Source organism: Anguilla rostrata, chromosome 4 (genome assembly GCF_018555375.3).
Source record: "Anguilla rostrata isolate EN2019 chromosome 4, ASM1855537v3, whole genome shotgun sequence".
Lineage (NCBI taxonomy): Eukaryota > Metazoa > Chordata > Actinopteri > Anguilliformes > Anguillidae > Anguilla > Anguilla rostrata.
Window position 1 is genome coordinate 42941060 of NC_057936.1, and position 19066 is coordinate 42960125.

General features: G+C 38.6%; 1 protein-coding gene across 5 annotated transcripts in view; it reads right to left on the reverse strand.

Moving 5' to 3' along the window:
• adgrg2a (adhesion G protein-coupled receptor G2a) overlaps window positions 1-19066 on the reverse strand; it is a 115643-nt gene that overhangs the window by 14078 nt on the left and 82499 nt on the right. For all 5 annotated transcript variants that reach the window (XR_010329759.1, XR_010329760.1, XM_064334067.1 and 2 more), the window contains 5 exons: window positions 17679-17849; window positions 2511-2633; window positions 878-923; window positions 648-751; window positions 402-526 (listed from right to left, as the gene is read on the reverse strand). Coding sequence is in view for 3 of the 5 variants with exons in the window: in XM_064334067.1 (XP_064190137.1) it covers window positions 402-526; window positions 648-751; window positions 878-923; window positions 2511-2633; window positions 17679-17849 (569 nt within the window). In the remaining 2 variants the exon portion in view is untranslated. The remainder of the gene's footprint in view (window positions 1-401; window positions 527-647; window positions 752-877; window positions 924-2510; window positions 2634-17678; window positions 17850-19066) is intronic.

Sequence of the window (19066 nt, forward strand, 5' to 3'; positions counted from 1 at the left end):
CACACCTAAAGCACCACACAGTTTAGGAAATGGTCAAATTTAGTTTGCATAATTTGAATTAAACAAATGAATCGATTTGTTGTCAGTTTATTGCTAAATCCTGTCTCTTTACCGTTCAATCTGAAATATTCCAATTTTGTGAATTGTGTAAATATTTGTGATAGGGTATGACCAAAAACAAATGCAGTGGATGTTGTGTTACTAGGTATGTCTCGTCACTACTATTTATATACTGTAACACAGCAAGATAAAATAACACCCATTACTAACCAAAACTTAATTCAATAAGGAGACATAGAGGATGGAGAGAACTTAAGAGCGGAATATCTGGGTTCAATTAAGAATCTGTACAATTACCCATGTGTCAGAAAGGTTAAAGATCACTTGGTCATGTGACTTACTCAAAGGCCAGGTAGGTGAGAACAGTAATGGACAGAAAGATAGCAGAGATACCACAGCCAATGAAAGTAATGAAGGTTTGGATGATGGCTTGCAGACGGTCAGTAATGCCCTCTCTAGAAAGGTCCTGCAAGGTTGAAATCAATCAGGAACCAACAAACTCAAAAAACTGCTGCAAACTAAGACATCTCAAATAATGCATGCAGAAAATCAATGAATGTTTATTGCCTGATTATTCACACACTCACCAATAGCACAGCGAAGCTGGTGAGATGGTTGCAGCTGCAGATGGTCTCTTCGTCCGTCATGTTCTCAACAGTGCAGCCATCACTGCTCCAGCCTCCTGATCTCTCTGCCACAGGAAAACATGTTAACATTAGTATACTCAGGGAAACTGGAAAACTCCTCCATTGCTAGGTTATTTAAAATGACTTTGATTCCACCATGAGAGAACTGGAGAACATCAGGCAACACATACCATTTCGGTTGAGATCCCAAAAGACGCAGCTGGCAACAAAGTTCCCCTGTGGGAGAGAAACAGCAGAGCCTCAGAATGGAAATTGGCCCTTCTCAAATGAGTTTTTGGGGATTGATCATAGAAGCAGGGCCAGGGAGACAATGGCTTCTCTACTTTTGACCCCATCACTCTTTTATTTAGCAAGTTAGCAGTCTCAGTCCAGTGTTGATAATTTTCCTCTATTTTAAAGCATGCTAAAAAAAACTTTTAAAAAACACACTGTATCAGCTCAATTCTTGCATATAATATTTTCTTGCTAGCTAATGTTAACTAGCAAACCTCATCTGAATTAGTTAGCTAGTTGGCTGGCAGTAACTACCAAAAACACCTAACTATAATGCACTACAAGCTTCAGAGTCATTTATGCTCTTTTCTCTTGTCACACGTAGCTGCTTGTCAGTCTTTGTATCACTGCATATTCATCAGACTCACCGCAAATTGTCAGTCACTTCTAACATAAAAATAATCATTCTGGCAGTTATCTTTGAGAGCCTTACATGACAGGAACAGTTGCATTGCTATAATTCATTTCTCCTCAACCCCTTATCTTGGCAAAGTAATTTTGAGTAGGAATGTAATTTCTGTATAGTCTTAAGGCAGTGAAAGTGTATCCTTTTAGGTTTAACTTACAATGACACCTTCATACCAGCCGGATGTGCTGTTAAGTGGTCAGTACCATAAACACTTAAGATTTGAATCATGCAATGAACAAGTAGTAGTTAGAATTATCTAATGAGAGTTTTTCTTACAGATGGCCTTAGTTAACAAAGACTTTTAATGGGGAAAGTATGGGCTGGCTAAAAATATACAATTGACAGTTTTTGTGCATCATATCACCATTGCAATGCGGACTGTGTTATCCTTTTAGCTGGCTAGATTGTTTTGCTTGGTGCATGGTAATGGTGATCACCCAATCTTCATGTGTGTGGCATCAGACAGCATGAGACCAGTGTGGCTGGACTGGTTGATACAGCAGGGTTTGAAGGGGGCAGGTCGGTCCCATTTGAGTCCTCCTATCTGGAACTGCCAAACTTAATTTAAAACAAAGTAACTAACTTAGCTATTTTGGCACTGTGGTGCAAACTAGACCTCAAGGTATTCAGTAAGTTGGATTAATAGAGTTGTGGATTAATAACAATTGTGGCCCGCTTGACATGTTCACATGACAGACAGACAGGCAATGGCAGTTTCTCAGCTGGGCTCAGTACTATTATGCAACAGCTGTCTCTCTCTTCAGGTTTCTCAGCTGAGCTCTCTCTCTCTCTCTCTCTCTCTCTCTACTAACTGTAGGTTGTTTAGTCAGTTTGTTCATATGTCTGCCTCTTTTTCCTCAACCTGAATTTTTTCTCAACCTTATCTCTAGTGCCCATCCTTCATCCTCTCATTCTTACATCTTTCTCATCCTCTTTCCTGCTCTCTCCATCTACCCTCTCCCTCTCTCTCTCTCTATCTCTACTAACTGTAGGTTGTTTAGTCTGTTTGTTCATATGTTTCAACACTCTGGCTTGTTTTGCGTACATTTATGGCCACGTACTGTGATCTATGTAAACTATGAATAAAATATTCTTTCCAAAACATTGTCAGTCTGCCATACCTGTATGGGTTTGTTGTTTTGCAGGGTGAAGACAACATTGTCCCTTAGTCCACTGATTGACAGGTTGGCCACACTCGTAGCCAAGACACCACTGTTGAGGCTTCTGTTGCCAAGGGCATTGTCCTACAGAGAAAAATAATGAGAAACAGAGATACAAGCCATATGAACAGAACATACAGTCCAATAAATAAACAAACACACTACACAAATAAGAAAAACATTTTGAATGGAGTCATTGACTGTACAAAAGCATTTGAATTTTGGTGAATGAACTATTCTATCACCTTAAAAGTGATGCAGGGGAGATACAGCAGCAGATAATAGGATTAAACCTACTGACAGTTTTCTCAGTTACTTACACACTAAAACTACGAGCAAAACATCCCAAACTATTACATCAGCTACTAAAAGAAAGACTAATTTCTCAAACCTATAAACACTATTCACCTGTTTAATAAAAAGGCACATGGGTGAATTCATAATGCTTTAGATCATTGAATCCAAACTATGCAGAATGAGCTCAACTCAGAGGAAGAGTACAGCTGAAAGGAGATGGAAAGAAGAGGTAGAAGGGCAAGGAGAAGTTTTGTATCTGATGAGATCCATGCTAATGTTTTTGACCATGTATTTGTCCATGTAATGAAAAATTGCCATTGTCAAACTGAGACCAGAACAACTGAGGATGAGGGTATATTTCAAGGAATTTACTAAATCTGAATTTCAATTTCAACCATTGACCACATCCTTTGATGCAACAGAATACATATGAAGCAAGCCTACCATGTTCCTTTTGAAAAGAAAGTCAAAGACCAGTGCTTGAAATATGGGCAAGTAAGTCTTCATGCTATATTTTTGGGTTATGTATACACTTACGCACATTGTCAATCTCACATTTATCTCTGGTAATATCCCAAATGTTTGGAAGGCTGCTCAGGTTGTCCCTTTACATAAAGCCAGTGATCCCGGTGATATAAATAATTATCATCCAATCTTACAAATGCCTATTCTGCCTATCCAAAACTCTATAATACCTGGTTAACTCCCAGCTGAGGGCCTTTCTGGAGGCAAATACTTCAACCACAGCAATCAGGGATTAGACCAGGTCATAGTACAGTAAAGGCTGCAACAAACAATTGTGACAAACAATATTGTACATTTTTGAATAATCGGCAACCAGGGCCGGACCATCCTTTAGGCAACTCTAGGCGACCAACTAGGGCAGCAAAAGCCATGGGGCTCTAGGAACTGGGGCGGCAAGCATCACAAGCGTCATCTTCGCTAACTGTTAGGCTGTGTGATAGGTGAAGTTTAGTTAACTAGCTAAGCTAATGTTATCCGCCGAATAGATCACGTTAGCTAGAACTGCCTAGAACCGTGCTTACCAGTTAATTCCTGGTTCAGACGTTACAGAACCTGTCTGTTATCCTAGATATGGCTAGATTTGACTGCCAAAAAGCATCAAGGTATTAGGTGGGTGGATTGTGATCGTTGAGAAAGTTGCCTACTGCGGCTTTAAATAAAACTTTCAACCAAGGGTGCAGTGAATAGTTTTTGAAAAGTTGACCAGTAAATCTGCGCAAAAAATTCCTTAGTAGGCCAAAGTAAGCAGATTAATGTCTAGCTATTTGTTATGTTCTTGTGCTTATATGATGGTATTTATAACACAAATGTACCTAATGGTAGTAATGATTATTGAAGTAGATTTTTTTTCATTTTAGCACGGTTTTGGGGTGGTATTTTTTTTATCTCATGAGGGCAGAAAAATGATGAGATCCGAGCCTGCCGTCAACACTGTGCTGCACCTATTATTGATCTATCATAGGCATTAGATACTGTTGATCATAGTACTTTATTGAACAAATTATCGTCTATAGGACTGGATGACCATTTCATTCATGAGGTTTATGCATATCTCTCAGGTATAACTCAAGCAATTATTGATGACAAGTCAAGCTTTCTTGCAATCAGTAAACGTGTCCCACAAGGGTCTATCCTAGGTCCACTTCTATATACATTATATAAAATTATCTTATATCCTCCACACAGCATTGTAATAGTCATGTTTGTGCTGATTATGCAATCCTGTACCGGCTTTACACTCAATCTCGCTGTTGCTAATATACAATCTGCTTTCAGAGATCTCTTGTTGATCACAAGTCTATTTTAAATTCTGATAAAACAAAATGTATTTTATTCTCAATGTTGCATGGTAATACTCCTTATGTTATTATTCATACTCTCTGTGGTTCTCAGATTTAAATAGTTTAATTTTATAAATATTTAGGAATTTGGCTACATAATTGACTTCCTTTTAAGACCCATGGGCAACACTTGTCTAAAAAGCTGAGAACTTGGATTCTTGGAGAGACTGGACTCGTGTACAGAAACAAATCCTCCTTCTTTTTTCAAGTCAAAAGACCATTGCACAAACAACAATCATGCCTGTACTAGATTACAGTGACATTCTGTACATGCATGTCTGCATGCCTCCCCTCCACACTGTGTCATAGTGCTTTGCGTTTTATCATCGGAGACAGGCTTTTAACTCACCATGGTCCTCTTCAACTAAGTGAAGGGAGTTGCATCAAATTCTATGAATCTGTAAAGCTCTTAAGAAACTTCCCCAATATCTCTGCTCCCTGATCACTTTTAAACACAGCAATTACAGCACTAGGTCACAGAATTCCTTAGTCTTAGATACTCCACATGTAAAAAGTGAGCTTGGCAAAAATAAGTTTTAATTAAAGCCGCAAGCGGCGTTGGGAGGGGTCCAAGCATTGGCACCATCGCGCCCCCTATGGAGCGATTATAAATTGGCTTTGTCCTCATGATCATATGCCTTCACCCAACATATCTACTGAATATCATGATGATCGTATAAAATATTGATGACTTATGGCCAATTTTGTGCTAAGAGACGCTGTCGGATGACTTAGTTGCGTCGCCACGGATGTATCCTGGTCGCTTCCCGTAAAGGCCTTTACTATGTCGTAACACTTAGATGGCATGTCATAACACTTAGATGGTCCGGCGTGTATGCACAGCTGCAGTGTTTCTGCGCCGCAACTAAAAAAGGCGTCACACTAGTGTTGTCACGATACCAAAATTTTGATTTTGATAACGATACCAGGTTTAGTACTATGATACTCAATACTGAAATGATACTTGAAACTTAAACGATGCTAATTCGATACTCGGTACCTAACGATACTGAAATTACCTTAATAGATCAGAAACGTAATGTCCACAAGGGTTGACCTCATTTTCGAATTCATGGTTTATTAACAACCTGGTTCATTAACAACCTTGAAGTTGAAGCCTCTTCAACATATTAATATTCATAGGCCTATAGTGTTACAACACTGAACAATAGAAAAATATGTTAAATATATTTCAAAAATTAAACAGTTTAATTTTTGTTTTATTTAAAACAGGTCTTTCACCTTTAAATAGATTTAAAAACAGCATATTTCAATAACAATACAGCATCTATCTATAATAAAATATTTCCAAATTGGAACACCTATTGCTACTCAAGTGAACTGAGTCAAAGCTTGCGCTGTATCAAGGAGCTGAGTGCACAAGCGCAAGTCACCTCACTTGGCAACCTTAGTTGCTACTGCCTTCTAGCGAAGATTCTGACAAATTACACTTTTCATCCTCTCAATCAGTAATGCGGGAGACAATTTTCCCTGGCTTTTACATTCCACTCAAAACTACCGAACGTCGGAATATTCTAATACCGAACCGATTCTTTTTTTTTTTTTTAAGTACCGAGAAAGTGCTGAAGTTTTGGTATACTGTGCAACACTACGTCAGACACATATTCCAATCAATTGCTCAGTTTAGCAGAGAATGCACATTTCAGAGCACCTCAGAGACAGATAGAATAATAATACATATTTCAAATAATAAATACGACATTGAAAAAAAACGAAACAAAAAACGAAATATCAACTCGCCTACCTTGTCATTTATTTCGACATTGGCACACTACAGCATAAATTGTGTCTTTTGTTTATATTCAATATTAGTAATTGCAGCGAGAAACTGCAGCTACACAAGAAGGTTTGTTATATTATGGTAGCAACGGAACGAAGCGGACTATATATATAGGCTATATTGACCGTCATTGTTTTATTATACCAGCGTGTTTGCGCGCGTTTGTAGAGAAACTCAAATACCATCAATAAAAATGGTTTAGCTGTATCTGAACATAATGGCGGGTGGGGATGGGACTATATGAAAACAATGTTCAGCCGTCAACCACGTTTTGGCAATGTTCCAACACTCTCGTCATCACTCCTGAATCACAAAAACACTACAGTGTGCAATATCCACATTATATAATACCACTAACCTATTTAAAGACACTCAATTTCAAAAATAACGTATAACCGAAATATTTTGAGCAGTAATACTTACATAGCAATGACATGTTATCTGTGTTCAGTAGTATAGAGACAGAGACAGTAAATCATTGACAAAATCCTGTCCGCTTCTGTTTTGCGTCAGAAAACGATGTCAGATATGTCTATAAGCAAAGATATGGCTTCGCTATGCCCCGAAGTCCTCAATAATAATAGTACTCTCGCAGAAATTATGAAAATCGTTAACAACGTTTCGTTAGGTGCAGCGTCTATCAATGCTGCCCCAGATGTGCAAGATGATAAGACAATTTTCCGTTAAGCTGACCGATAAAACGCTATTCCAAAAGAAAAATCAGACATGTTATACATCGTTAGAAAGCTTATACTCTCACCTACTGACTAAATGAATTGTCAATCAAGCCAAATTGCACTAAAAAGGGCGACAATGCCGGAAGCAACAGGTGTGGTATTACGCACAGCTATCTTTGAAGATAGCAGACCCAGGCGTCACAGATGCGCGTATATTTCGCAAACGGATTGTCCAAGACAATATATGACCACTCATTCGCAAAAGGGACATCTCTACGCGTAAAACCAATGGTAAGATTGTATATTTATTCAATGTTTAGTCCCAGATATTGACTGTAGAATGACATGGTATAATTCAAAAAACTTTGTCTCGTTTATTTCATTATTCAGTGAGCAGCGTTTGTATTGGCATATTTTAGAGCTAATGTCGGGTTTATCTTGTTGCTACGAAATATTACATTACATTAAAGGTATTTGGCAGACGCTCTTATCCAGAGCGATGTACAACAAAGTGTATAATCATAATCAGGAACAAGTGTGTCAAAAACCCTAGAGAGAAGTACCGTTCCAAGTGCAGGGAACAACCGCATAGTTCAACTTGGACCCTTTAGGTTAAACTGATTAACACTAACACATACAAGAGCAGCAACAACGCAGTCTATGCAAAAATACAAGCAATAGTTAAGACGAGTTAAGACTAAGTCACCTACGAAACAACTACCTAGTTACAACTCTAAACTTACAGTCAATTTAGAGATTAAATTGAGAATACGATTTCTCTCAGCATAATGATGGATTTAACACTCTGGGGTCTAAGGGTAAAATGAGGCACACTGGTGATTGTGCGATGCTCTGACATTTGTGTAAATTTCATCAACTTTATATACAGTGATTCCAAAGTGTTTCATATCTTTGTTTTCAGCACAAACTCAGCTACAACAATATGGCAGCAGTAAGTAGGTCATAATAATGTGTGGATTGTAAACTGCTCTAAAAACACACAAACTGTAAACAGTAGTTTTGAACATGCACAGGAATGTTGTAATAAAACACACTAAACAATTGTGAATAAGACTTTTGGTCACGGAAATGTGTTCTTCAAGGTCTTGGGTATCAAAAGATGACAAAATATTTTAGCAAATCCAATGAGAAATATAAAATAAATTGCTAAAAGTTAGTGTTGTGACTAACACCAGGTAAGAATGGGAGGGCAAATGGCCTTTCTGTAATGAATATGCATTGGGTAGGAATACCTGCCAGCTAAGTAGGCTATTCACACCTGGCCGCATGCCTCCCCACCACTAAGACAAAGACTCAGTGAGCCATTTAGAAGACAGAAACAAAGACAACTTTTGATTTTAGAACATTTTTTGAAGTAAACTGCATGGAAGATGAGATGAGACTGGTGTACTCTTGCAACGTCTGCCTGGCCTCTTAGCTAGTGGTGAACTAGGCCGTGTTTCCTGATCAAAATCTCTGCAAATATAATAAAAACAAAATTGTTAGGAAATGTGAAATCAAATCAAACTTTATTTATATAGCACATTTCCTTCAACAGGTGAAAATTAAATGTGCTTTACAAAAAAGGGACAAACCACTAACTAATGAAAACAAAATTTATGAAATGTGACATCATATACAAACAAAGAACCAAACAAACACAACCAGACGCAGAGAGGTAGCCTATAATTTTGAAGCAATAGTTAGAATCATTTGTAGTGTGGGAACTTACAAACGGGCATATTAGTGAATATTTCTACAAACACACAGATAATGTAATACAGCACATTTACAAATAATGCAAGCTATCAACGAAAAAACATTAGCTTAACTAAATAAACACCAATATTCCAACTAAACTACACGCAACTCATCAATAACAATCTCAATCTGAACTAGGCTAGGTCTGTTTAGCTAAGTGGTTATTTTATTGCTATTTCCTGAACTTACTTAGAGAATGCTAATATCGATTGTGCAAGGACATCAGTTTTAGAATCCTAGCCACGCCACTACACGCCAGGCATGAGCTATTTATTACGAATATGATCGAAAAACATACAGTCTACCTGATACTTCTAACACAACCAGACGCAGAGAGCCTAGCCTATAATTTTGAGATGCAATAGTTTGAATCGTTCGTAGTGTGGGAATTTACAAACGCTCACATTGCTGGATATTCCTACAAACACACAGATACGTTGCAATACAGTACACATATTTACCATGATCATAAGAAATATACTTACGCATGAAGTTGATCCTCAGCTGGATCAGTTCGCTGTTCGAAATGACACCGCTCTTCATCAGTGTCGGCTTCCGGACGGACCATTTTCCAAAATTAAACGAAATGTTCACCTCAAAAGAAGTGAATTAGGCGACACTCTGCGACATTCTATCCCGCTTTGACTTGGCATTTCTCACATGGATCTCGCATCGCCCCTCCTTTAGTCTCCTTCTATGGAGAGTAATTAAAATGTTGTTAACATGTGAATGCGATTTGGGCGGACTTCCTGCTGAGCGAAATTCACATAGTAATGAGTAAAGTTTAGCGAAGCATACATGATCTAATTAATCAAATTTGGAACATTTAAAACAATTTATATTATTCGCCAATGGGCGCATTGGAAAGTCGCAATTCTAAGGTTTCTGTCAATGTTTTTGTTGCGTCTGTATGATAACATCACGTGAAGTTAATCATCCAAATAGAAACGAAAGTTAATTTCATCTTGTCGAGCTCCGCCGGCGGAGCTCTCGACCCCAGAGGGTTGAAGACTAAACAAACTCACCCGATATTGTCTTCAAATGGACCGTATTATTTATTTAGACATTGGCAGACTACAGCATAAATTGCGTCTTTTGTTTATATTCAATATTAGTAATTGCAGCGAGAAACTGCAGCTGTAGGTCGTTATGTTATGCTAGCAACGGAACGAAGCGGACGATATATGTATTAGGCTACCATCATTGTTTCATTATACCAGCGTGCGCGTTTGCACAGAAACTCAGAACCTATAAATAAAATGGTTTAGCTATTTCTCAGCATAATGACAGATTCAAAGACTAAACGAACTCACGATACTGTCTTCAAATGGATGCAGGCTCAAGAAAAGTAATTATACATCCTCTCAAAAAGCTTTTACTAAGAAACTCTTGGTAGCCTAGCATGCACTCTGGGTGGCACTGTCTTCCATTCCTTCCCCGACGGTCAGACCGTCCCCTCACTGCTAAAAACTAGACCTACGGTGTCGGATTACTTGCGTCGCCATGGATGTCGCTTGCCGTAAAGAAGTTGACTAGATGTCGTAGCACTTAGATTTGGAGCTCCAGCTCTTCCGCACCTCAACTAATAAAAAAGTCCAAATGGCGGGCAAACAATATGGCAGACATAGGTGCTCCCAATGGCAAAGTTGTAGAGCACATTCAGATGCATTGGTCGATGAAGTTTTGTGTTGATCTAACTTACGGTGTGGGAGTTATGACCTTTTAAACATGACCCTTTGTTATAGCGCCACCATCTGGCCGACATAGGTGATTTGTAATGCCTGAGTAGTGGGGGGCCATAGGAACCGACCTACCAAATTTGGTTGGACTACAACTTATGGCTGCTGAGCCTCAGACATTTTAGCGGAGAAAACTGCCACGCCCCAACTAAAAAGTCAAAATGGCGGGCAAACAATATGGCGGACATAGGTCATCCCAATGACAAAGTTGTACAGCACCTTCAGATGCATAGGTCCATGAAGTTTTGTGTTGATCTAACTTATGGTGTGGGAGTTATGGCCTTTTACGCATTACCCTTTGTTATAGCGCCACCATCTGGCCGACATAGGTGATTTTTAGTGCCTGAGTAGTGGGGGGCCATAGAAACCTACCTGCCAAATTTGGTTGCTCTAGGACTTATGGCCTCAGACACTTTTAGCGGAGAAAAATAATAAGAATAATAATCCTAACAGAAACAATAGGGTTCCACCAGCTTCGCTGCTTGGACCCCTAATAATAATAATCCTAACAGATACAATAGGGTTCCACCAGCTTCGCTGCTTGGACCCCTAATAATAATAATAATAATAATAATAATAATAATAATAATCCTAACAGATACAATAGGGTTCCACCAGCTTCGCTGCTTGGACCCCTAATAATCCTAACAGATACAATAGGGTTCCACCAGCTTCGCTGCTTGGACCCCTAATTACTATGCCCCCTACAAATGGAATGAATTACAAAAAAAAACTTTTGATTATAGAATCGCACATTCCAATGCAAGATTTTAAACTCTTAAACGCTGATTTAAACTTGTAAACGAAGATTTTAAACTCTTTAATACTGCTTGTACATGTCTCCTTTAATCTACTTGTCATCTCATGCGTGACTGCTATACTGTATGTTAATGTATGTCTGAACTGTGTTGGTTTGTACAAAGCTTTTATATATGTTTGATTGTTAGCAGGTTTCTCTTGAAAAAGAGACCTTGATCTCAATTAGACTACTTGTTTAAATAAAGGACAAATAAAATCTATTTCTGGAGTGTAAAGTGCAGGCTATTTGATGGCCTACTTTTCTTAATGTGTTTTGGTGTTTTACTGTGTTTCTACTGTAATATACATAATCACATCTTTTTGCTGACACACCACATGAGTTCATCTTCATTGACAAGGCAGGACTTAACCTCACCAAATGGAAGAGAAGGCAATGTCACACTTTGTCAGCCACCCTGAGGTCCTCCACTGCCATGCTCCCCTGGGCCAATATAACCAATATAACAATATAGCTTTTCTCAGTAGTCTTCCGGATAAAATATTCAATTATATATATAGCAGGGGGCCCCACTGAGACAGAGATCTCTTTTTCAGGGGGTCCCTGCGGACACACAGCATTGACAGCATTACATATACAGTACATCTAAAATAAAAGTGAATATAATGAGTTATAACCAATGGAGACACATGATAGAACAGGAATAAAAAAAACATGAGTAGGTGTGTATCCGTGCCAGGGAAGTTGGGTAAATTAGGCCTAGAAAACAGCAGATGTAAGCAGTTGTGGAAAACTGTAAAGTAGAGTAAGTAGTGGCCATTTACAATAAAACACAAAATTATTCAGTGTTGAGAGCAATGTTTTTCAATATTATTATCAATAAGTGGGTTTGATGGAAAAGTCTGCATCCCTTAAAATCAAATAACATGAAACAAAATCAGCATATGGCCCAACAGAAATGACCTAGATCATCAGTCCCCAACCGGACATGAGATGCAGCAGACAATGACTGTGCAAGAGTAATACTGTCATCTGCATGGCAGTAAATTTAAAAAATATTTCCTTAAATTTACTGCCAGGCAGATGACAGTATTACTCTTGCACAGTCATAAGAATAGTGCAGTTAATGGTTTCTAAGAGTAATATCTTCTTTCTGACAATTACTCTTAGAAACCATTAAGTGCACTATTCTTAAAGTACAATGGTCTGAGCAAGCAGACCATCAGTGATTTTTATCAGGACGGTGCACGCATCACAGGCAAAAAACTGTATTGCACCTTTTATTCTGATACTTCACTGGGTTTTTATTATTTCAATTTTTGTGTATGTTTTTCACTTAGACTTAGTAACACAATGCAGGTTTGGTTTGTTATAATTTGCTTTGCCTTTGAATTCTTCATTATCTACCAAATGGTTAGTTTTCGTGGCCAGGGGTCCACACTTTCACCAATTAGGAGCCTGTTGAGTTAGCTCAGTCTTTAACTTGATCTGGTAAATAATTTGTAACCTTTTTATCCATTATTAGGGGTCCAAGCAGCGAAGCTGGTGAAACCCTATTGTTTTTGTTAGAATTATTATTAGGGGTCCAAGCAGAAAAGCTGGTGGAACCCTATTGTATCTGTTAGGATTATTATTCTTATTTATCTCCGCTAAAAGTGTCTGAGGCTCAGCAACCATGAGTCCTAGAGCAACCACATTTGGCAGGTGGGTTCCTATGGCCCCCCACTACTCAGGCACTAAAAATCACCTATGTCGGCCAGATGGTGGCGCTATAACAAAGGGTCATGCGTACAAGGCCATAACTCCCACACCATACGTTAGATCAACACAAAACTTCATCGACCTGTGCATCTGAACGTGCTCTACAACTTTGCCATTGGCTCCACCTATGCCCGCCATATTGTTTGCCCGCCATTTTGACCTTTTCGTTGGGGCGTGGAAGTTTTCTCCGCTAAAATGTCTGAGGCTCAGCAACCATAAGTTGTACACCAACCAAATTTGGTGGGTGGGTTCCTATGGCGCCCCACTACTCAGGCACTTCAAATCACCTATGTCGGCCAGATGGTGGCGCTATAACAAAAGGGTCCTGTTTAAAAGGTCATAACTCCCACACCGTAAGTCAGATCAACACAAAACTTCATCGACCGATGCATCTGAATGTCCTCTACAACTTTGCTTTTGGGACCACCTATGTCCGCCATATGGTTTGCCCGCCATTTGGACCTTTTTATTAGGTGGGGTGCGGAAGAGCTGGAGCTCCAAATCTAAGCGTTACGACATCTAGTAAACTTCTTTATGGCAAGCGACATCCATGGCGACGCAAGTAATCCGACACCGTAGGGTCTAGTTTTTATCAGTGAGGGGAGGGTCTGAACGTCGGGGAAGCAATAGAAGACAGTGCCAGCCAGAGTGCTTGCGTCGGGGAAGCAATAGAAGACAGTGCCAGCCAGAGTGCATGCTAGGCTACCAAGAGTTTGTTAGTAAAAGCTTTTTGAGAGGATGAATAATTACTTTTCTTTGGCATGGATCCATTTGAAGACAGTATCGGGTGAGTTCGATTAGTCTTTAAATCTGTCATTATGCTGACAAATAGCTAAACCATTTTATTGGTAGGTTTTGAGTTCCTGTGCAAACGCGCGCAAACACGCTGGTATATTAAAACAATGACGGTAATACATATGCAGTCCGCTTCGTTCCGTTGCTGCCATAACATAACACACTATCTTGTGTCTACAGCTGCAGTTTCTCGCTGCAATTACTAATATTGAATATAAACAAAAGACGCAATTTATGCTGTAGTCTGCCAATGTCGAAATAAATGAAAAGGTAGGCGAGTTGATATTTTGTTTTTTGTTTCGTTTTTTTTCAATGTCATATTTATTATTTGAAATATGTATTATTATTCTATCGTTCTAGTGCTTCTGAAGTGCATTCTGCTAAACTGACAATTGATTGAATATGTGTCTGACGTAGTTTAGCATGGTTACCAAACTTGCATTTCTCTGTACTAAAAAAAAAAGAATCGGTTCGGTATTAGAATATTCTGACGTTCAGTAGTTTTGAGTGAAATGTAAAAGCCAGGGAAAATTGTCTCCCGCATTACTGCTTTAGAGGATGAAATTTGTAATTTGTCAGAATCTTCGCTAGATGGCAGTAGCAACTAAGGTTGCCAAGTGACTTGCGCTTGTGTATGCAGCTCTTTGATACAGCGCAAGCTTTGACTCGGTTCACTTCAGTAGCAATAGGTGTTCCAATTTGGAAATATTTTATTATAGATAGATGCTGTATTGTTATTAAAATATGCTGTTTTTAGATCTATTTAAAGGTGAAAGACCTGTTTTAAATATTATTTAGTTTACAACTGTTTAATTTTTGAAATATATTTAACATATTTTTCTATTGTTCAGTGTTGTAACAGTATAGGCCTATGCATATTAATATGTTGAAGAGGCTTCAACTTAAAGTTTGTTAATGAACCAGGTTGTTAATAAACCATGAATTCGAAAATGAGGTCAACCCTTGTGGACATTACGTTTCTGATCTATTGAGGTAATTTCAATATCGTTAGGTACCGAGTATTGAATCAGTATCGTTTCAGTATTAATTATCGTGATACTAAACTTGGTATCGGTATCAAAGTCAAAATTTTGGTATCGCGACAACACTAGTGTGACGCCTTTTTTAGTTACAGCATGGAAACGCTGCAGCTGTACAAACACGCCAGGCCATATGTGTGTTACGACATCCCATCTAAGTGTTACGACAAAGTAAAGGCCTTTACGGGAAACGGCCAGGACACATCCATGGTGACGCAACTAAGTCATCCGACAGCGTCTCTTTGCACAAAATTGGACATAAGTCATCAACATTTGATACAATCACCATGATATACAGTAGATATGTTGGGTGAAGGCATATGATCATGAGGATAAAGCCATTTTAAAATCGCTCCATAGGGGGCGCGATGGTGCCAATGCTTGGACCCCTCCCAACGCCGCTTGCGGCTTTAATTATTATTATTATTTTTTTATTGTTTGCAATATAGCAATGTGAACATGGGACTTTTATTCTTTGTGGCATGCATAGCTATTTCTGACCTAATTAATACGGCAAATAATCTCTCTAAACATGAAAAGCACCTAATTACAGTTGAGGCCAAAAGTTTACATACACCTAGGCTAAAAATATTCAAACTCAGTTTTTCACAACTCTGCACATTTCATGTTACCATACATTTCTTTTGGCAAGTCAATTAGGGCAATTAGTTCACATCAGAGGTCATTTTAAAACAATCGATTAGAAACAGTGGGTCAAAAATGTATCTCTTTAAACAGTCTGGAAGATTCCAAAAATTGATGTAATGACTTTTTTGAAGCTTCTCTTTGGCTAATTGTCATAATTAGAAGTTAATAGGGAGTTAATTGGCACCTGTGGCCATATTTAAGGGCCTACCTTTAGGGAAATTGCCTTTTGCCCTTGATACCATGGGAAAATCAAAGCAACTCAGCCAAGACCTCAGAAAAACAATTGTGGACCTCCACAGGTCTGGTTCCTCCTTAGGAGCAATTTCCAATCAACTGAAGGTACCACGAGCATTTGCACAAGCAATTTCATGCAAATATAAAAATATTGGGACCACACAAACACTGCATCATTCAGGAAGGAGGCACAAATGAACTCCCAGGGCTGAACAGATTTTGGTCCGAAAGGTGAAACAAACTGAACCTCAAGAGAACAAAAGGAACTGGTGAAGGTGTTGGAGGGATCAGGTACCAAAGTATCTACATCCACCATTAAGAGAATCCTACATCACCATTAGGTATGTGCTGAGACGTCATTATCTGTATCTGTATCTGTTCAACCAACAAAATGATCTGTCTCTGTATCTGTATTCGGATAAGTGGACGTGGTTTATACCGGAAGTCACATTAAATTGAGCAGATGTTGTATTTTCATATTCATTGGCAATGCAAAAGTTGTGCCTTCAAAGCATCAAATTGATATAATATTGGCATATAATTAATTACGAAATATATTTCCACATCCTCATACTGTACTTTTCATCTCTCTTTCTTTAATTTTTATTTTTAACTAAACTGAGTTTTATGAACTGTCTGAACCCCACCACCCTCCCCCCCCCCCTTTAACTGGGGGACACTGAACAATCAGGAACTGAAAAAAATGTTTTATAAATCAAAAGATTCTGTTTTGCATTGGAAATAGAAACTGTTTACAGTAAAGATATATAGAAAAATGTCCTTCAGTTGAAGGGAATAATCTTAAATTCCAATAGTAATTCACGTTACTGCAGTTTGCTAGGAAAACGTGAATGACTACTTTACAACAGTAATTACATAACAGTAATACATGAACTTTTTTTGCCTGTTTCATTTATTTTTTTATTTTTTTATTTTCCCCTACTGAACTAAGTTTGGATAGACTGCAAACCATCTGATGTCCTCATACTTTCCCTTGGTGGCAACTGTTACCATGAAAATCTGGACTGGATTTTGTGTTCATTTGATAGTCAAGACCTATGGCTGATACAGCATGTTAAATGGAGGAATATTGACTGAAATACAAGGTATAACGTCGGTTTTTTAAATATTTCGACTGGGTTTTTTTAAATGGAGGAAAAAACACATACGGCTAAAAATTACAGGTTCTAAGCTATATTTTGATGTATAGGTTGCGGGGTTTGAAAGAAATCCAGCTGACACACCAGGCTATTGTCTCGCTAGCTCCGGCACCTGACGCCTCCTGCTCCTCGATACGAGAGTTTCCCTGAGTGATAGCCGGGAACGGTCAGTTCTCAGCCTGCTGCCTGCTGTGCGCTGACTTGGTGGGGGCGATCACTTTTCAATAATGTGTAGTAAATGAAATGACCAGTTAGTGAAATCAAAGTCCTATGTTGCAAACAGAATGGGCATTTTTATCTTGTGGCCATCCACAATGATATGAATCGATTTTTCAGCAGTCGAAGTTGAAATATGTCATTTTTAATGAATATCAATACATAAATTGACTGCTAGAGACCTAGTATATTTAGCAGAATCACAGTTCAGAATGGTTCTTATGAGGGCCCAGTTCTCCAGAATGCACTGTACCTGAGTACCTGAGGAGCTAGAGAAAGAGGAAAAGAGACCAAGAGGAAAGGACGAGAAGCTAAGAGGGAGAAGAACACCATCTAAGTAGAAGAGGAGGAGAGACAAGGAGGAATAGATTCTGGTACCTGGAACACAGTGGTTTTCTGGTAAAAGATGAACTGGACCCTGGAGGCTAGCAGCTGTTCTTGGACAGTCAGATTAATAGTTAAGGAGGCAGGTAGGGTGATTGTGCCCAGTGTAGGGGCCCTCAGGTTCCCTGTCCTCCTTCGAGCTCTCTGCTCACCACGGACACCAATCTATGGGACATAGAGGACCAACATAAACATATAGCAACATGACAAGACAGTTAATGTGGGTGCCAGGTTCATTAGCATCACAGCAAGCCATTACAGTTTTTCTCAATTGTTTACACACATTTCTTGAGACTATGCCTTATTTCTCAAACTTGAGAAATCTGTCAAAATCTAACACTGCATTCAAAACTATGTTTTCTCCCCTTAAAATGACATTTTGCAAACAGTTCATACACACAAGCCAGAAAGTAAATATTCTAACTTAATGCCAATTACACACTGGTGTGATAAATGAAAGACACTATCATGAAAATATATATGTCTCAATATGCTTTTGCTTTTTCAGTGTTTACAACTTGTTCACAGTACCCAGTTGTTCCAAATTATAATTTTAGTATACAGATCTTAATTAGAAAAAGAACACTAACAGTAAGATTGTTTTTGCTGTTATTTTCTCCAAATTAGTGCTGTATGGATGTAAAACAAAAAGAAAAAAGGATAAATATACTGGGATAAAAGTAAAAACACCCTCTAACCCTCTATTGGATTAAAAAAAGACAAAGAAGAAGGAGGGAGATACTGGTTTTAAGTTGTGGACCAGGGGCTTGTTTCACGAAAGTGATTTGCGAGGATTTTCACTTGGAGGTCACAATATCTTGTCAAAATGTGTTTCATGAAAATGCATTACTTGCACCTCTCGCACAACCATTTTTTTCTTTTCCAAATATGCCGTTTCCTCTGATAGTGCAGAGATGTAGGCCAGGCTCCACAAAGAATCATCTGAGATTTGACCACCTTTTAGATAACAACAGAGACAATGAGATGATTGAGCGATATAGATTTCCAGAGCATGAAATATTACATTTGGAGCATGGCCTCATATCACTCTTGCATCAAGTGTCGACCAACTTTCAACAGTCTACACCTAAAGTATTTCCTGAAATATGTATACCATTTATTCTAACATCTGCAAGTGGTATACTTTAATTATTTTAAACCTGTTTACTTCTGGAAAGTAAAACGAAAAGTACACTTTAGCCTACACAGTCTGAGATTTAGTTTAGAAAAAGTGTACTTCATGCATATTTTTAAAAACTTCATTTTTGTAAGGGTTGACAGCTCTGTGCAACCAACAGCTTCCTTGCAACCGACAGACTTCTCAAGGCCATTGCACATTGCAAAGGAACAAGTCCAGATGCGGCTGTGAAAGGACAGCGTTT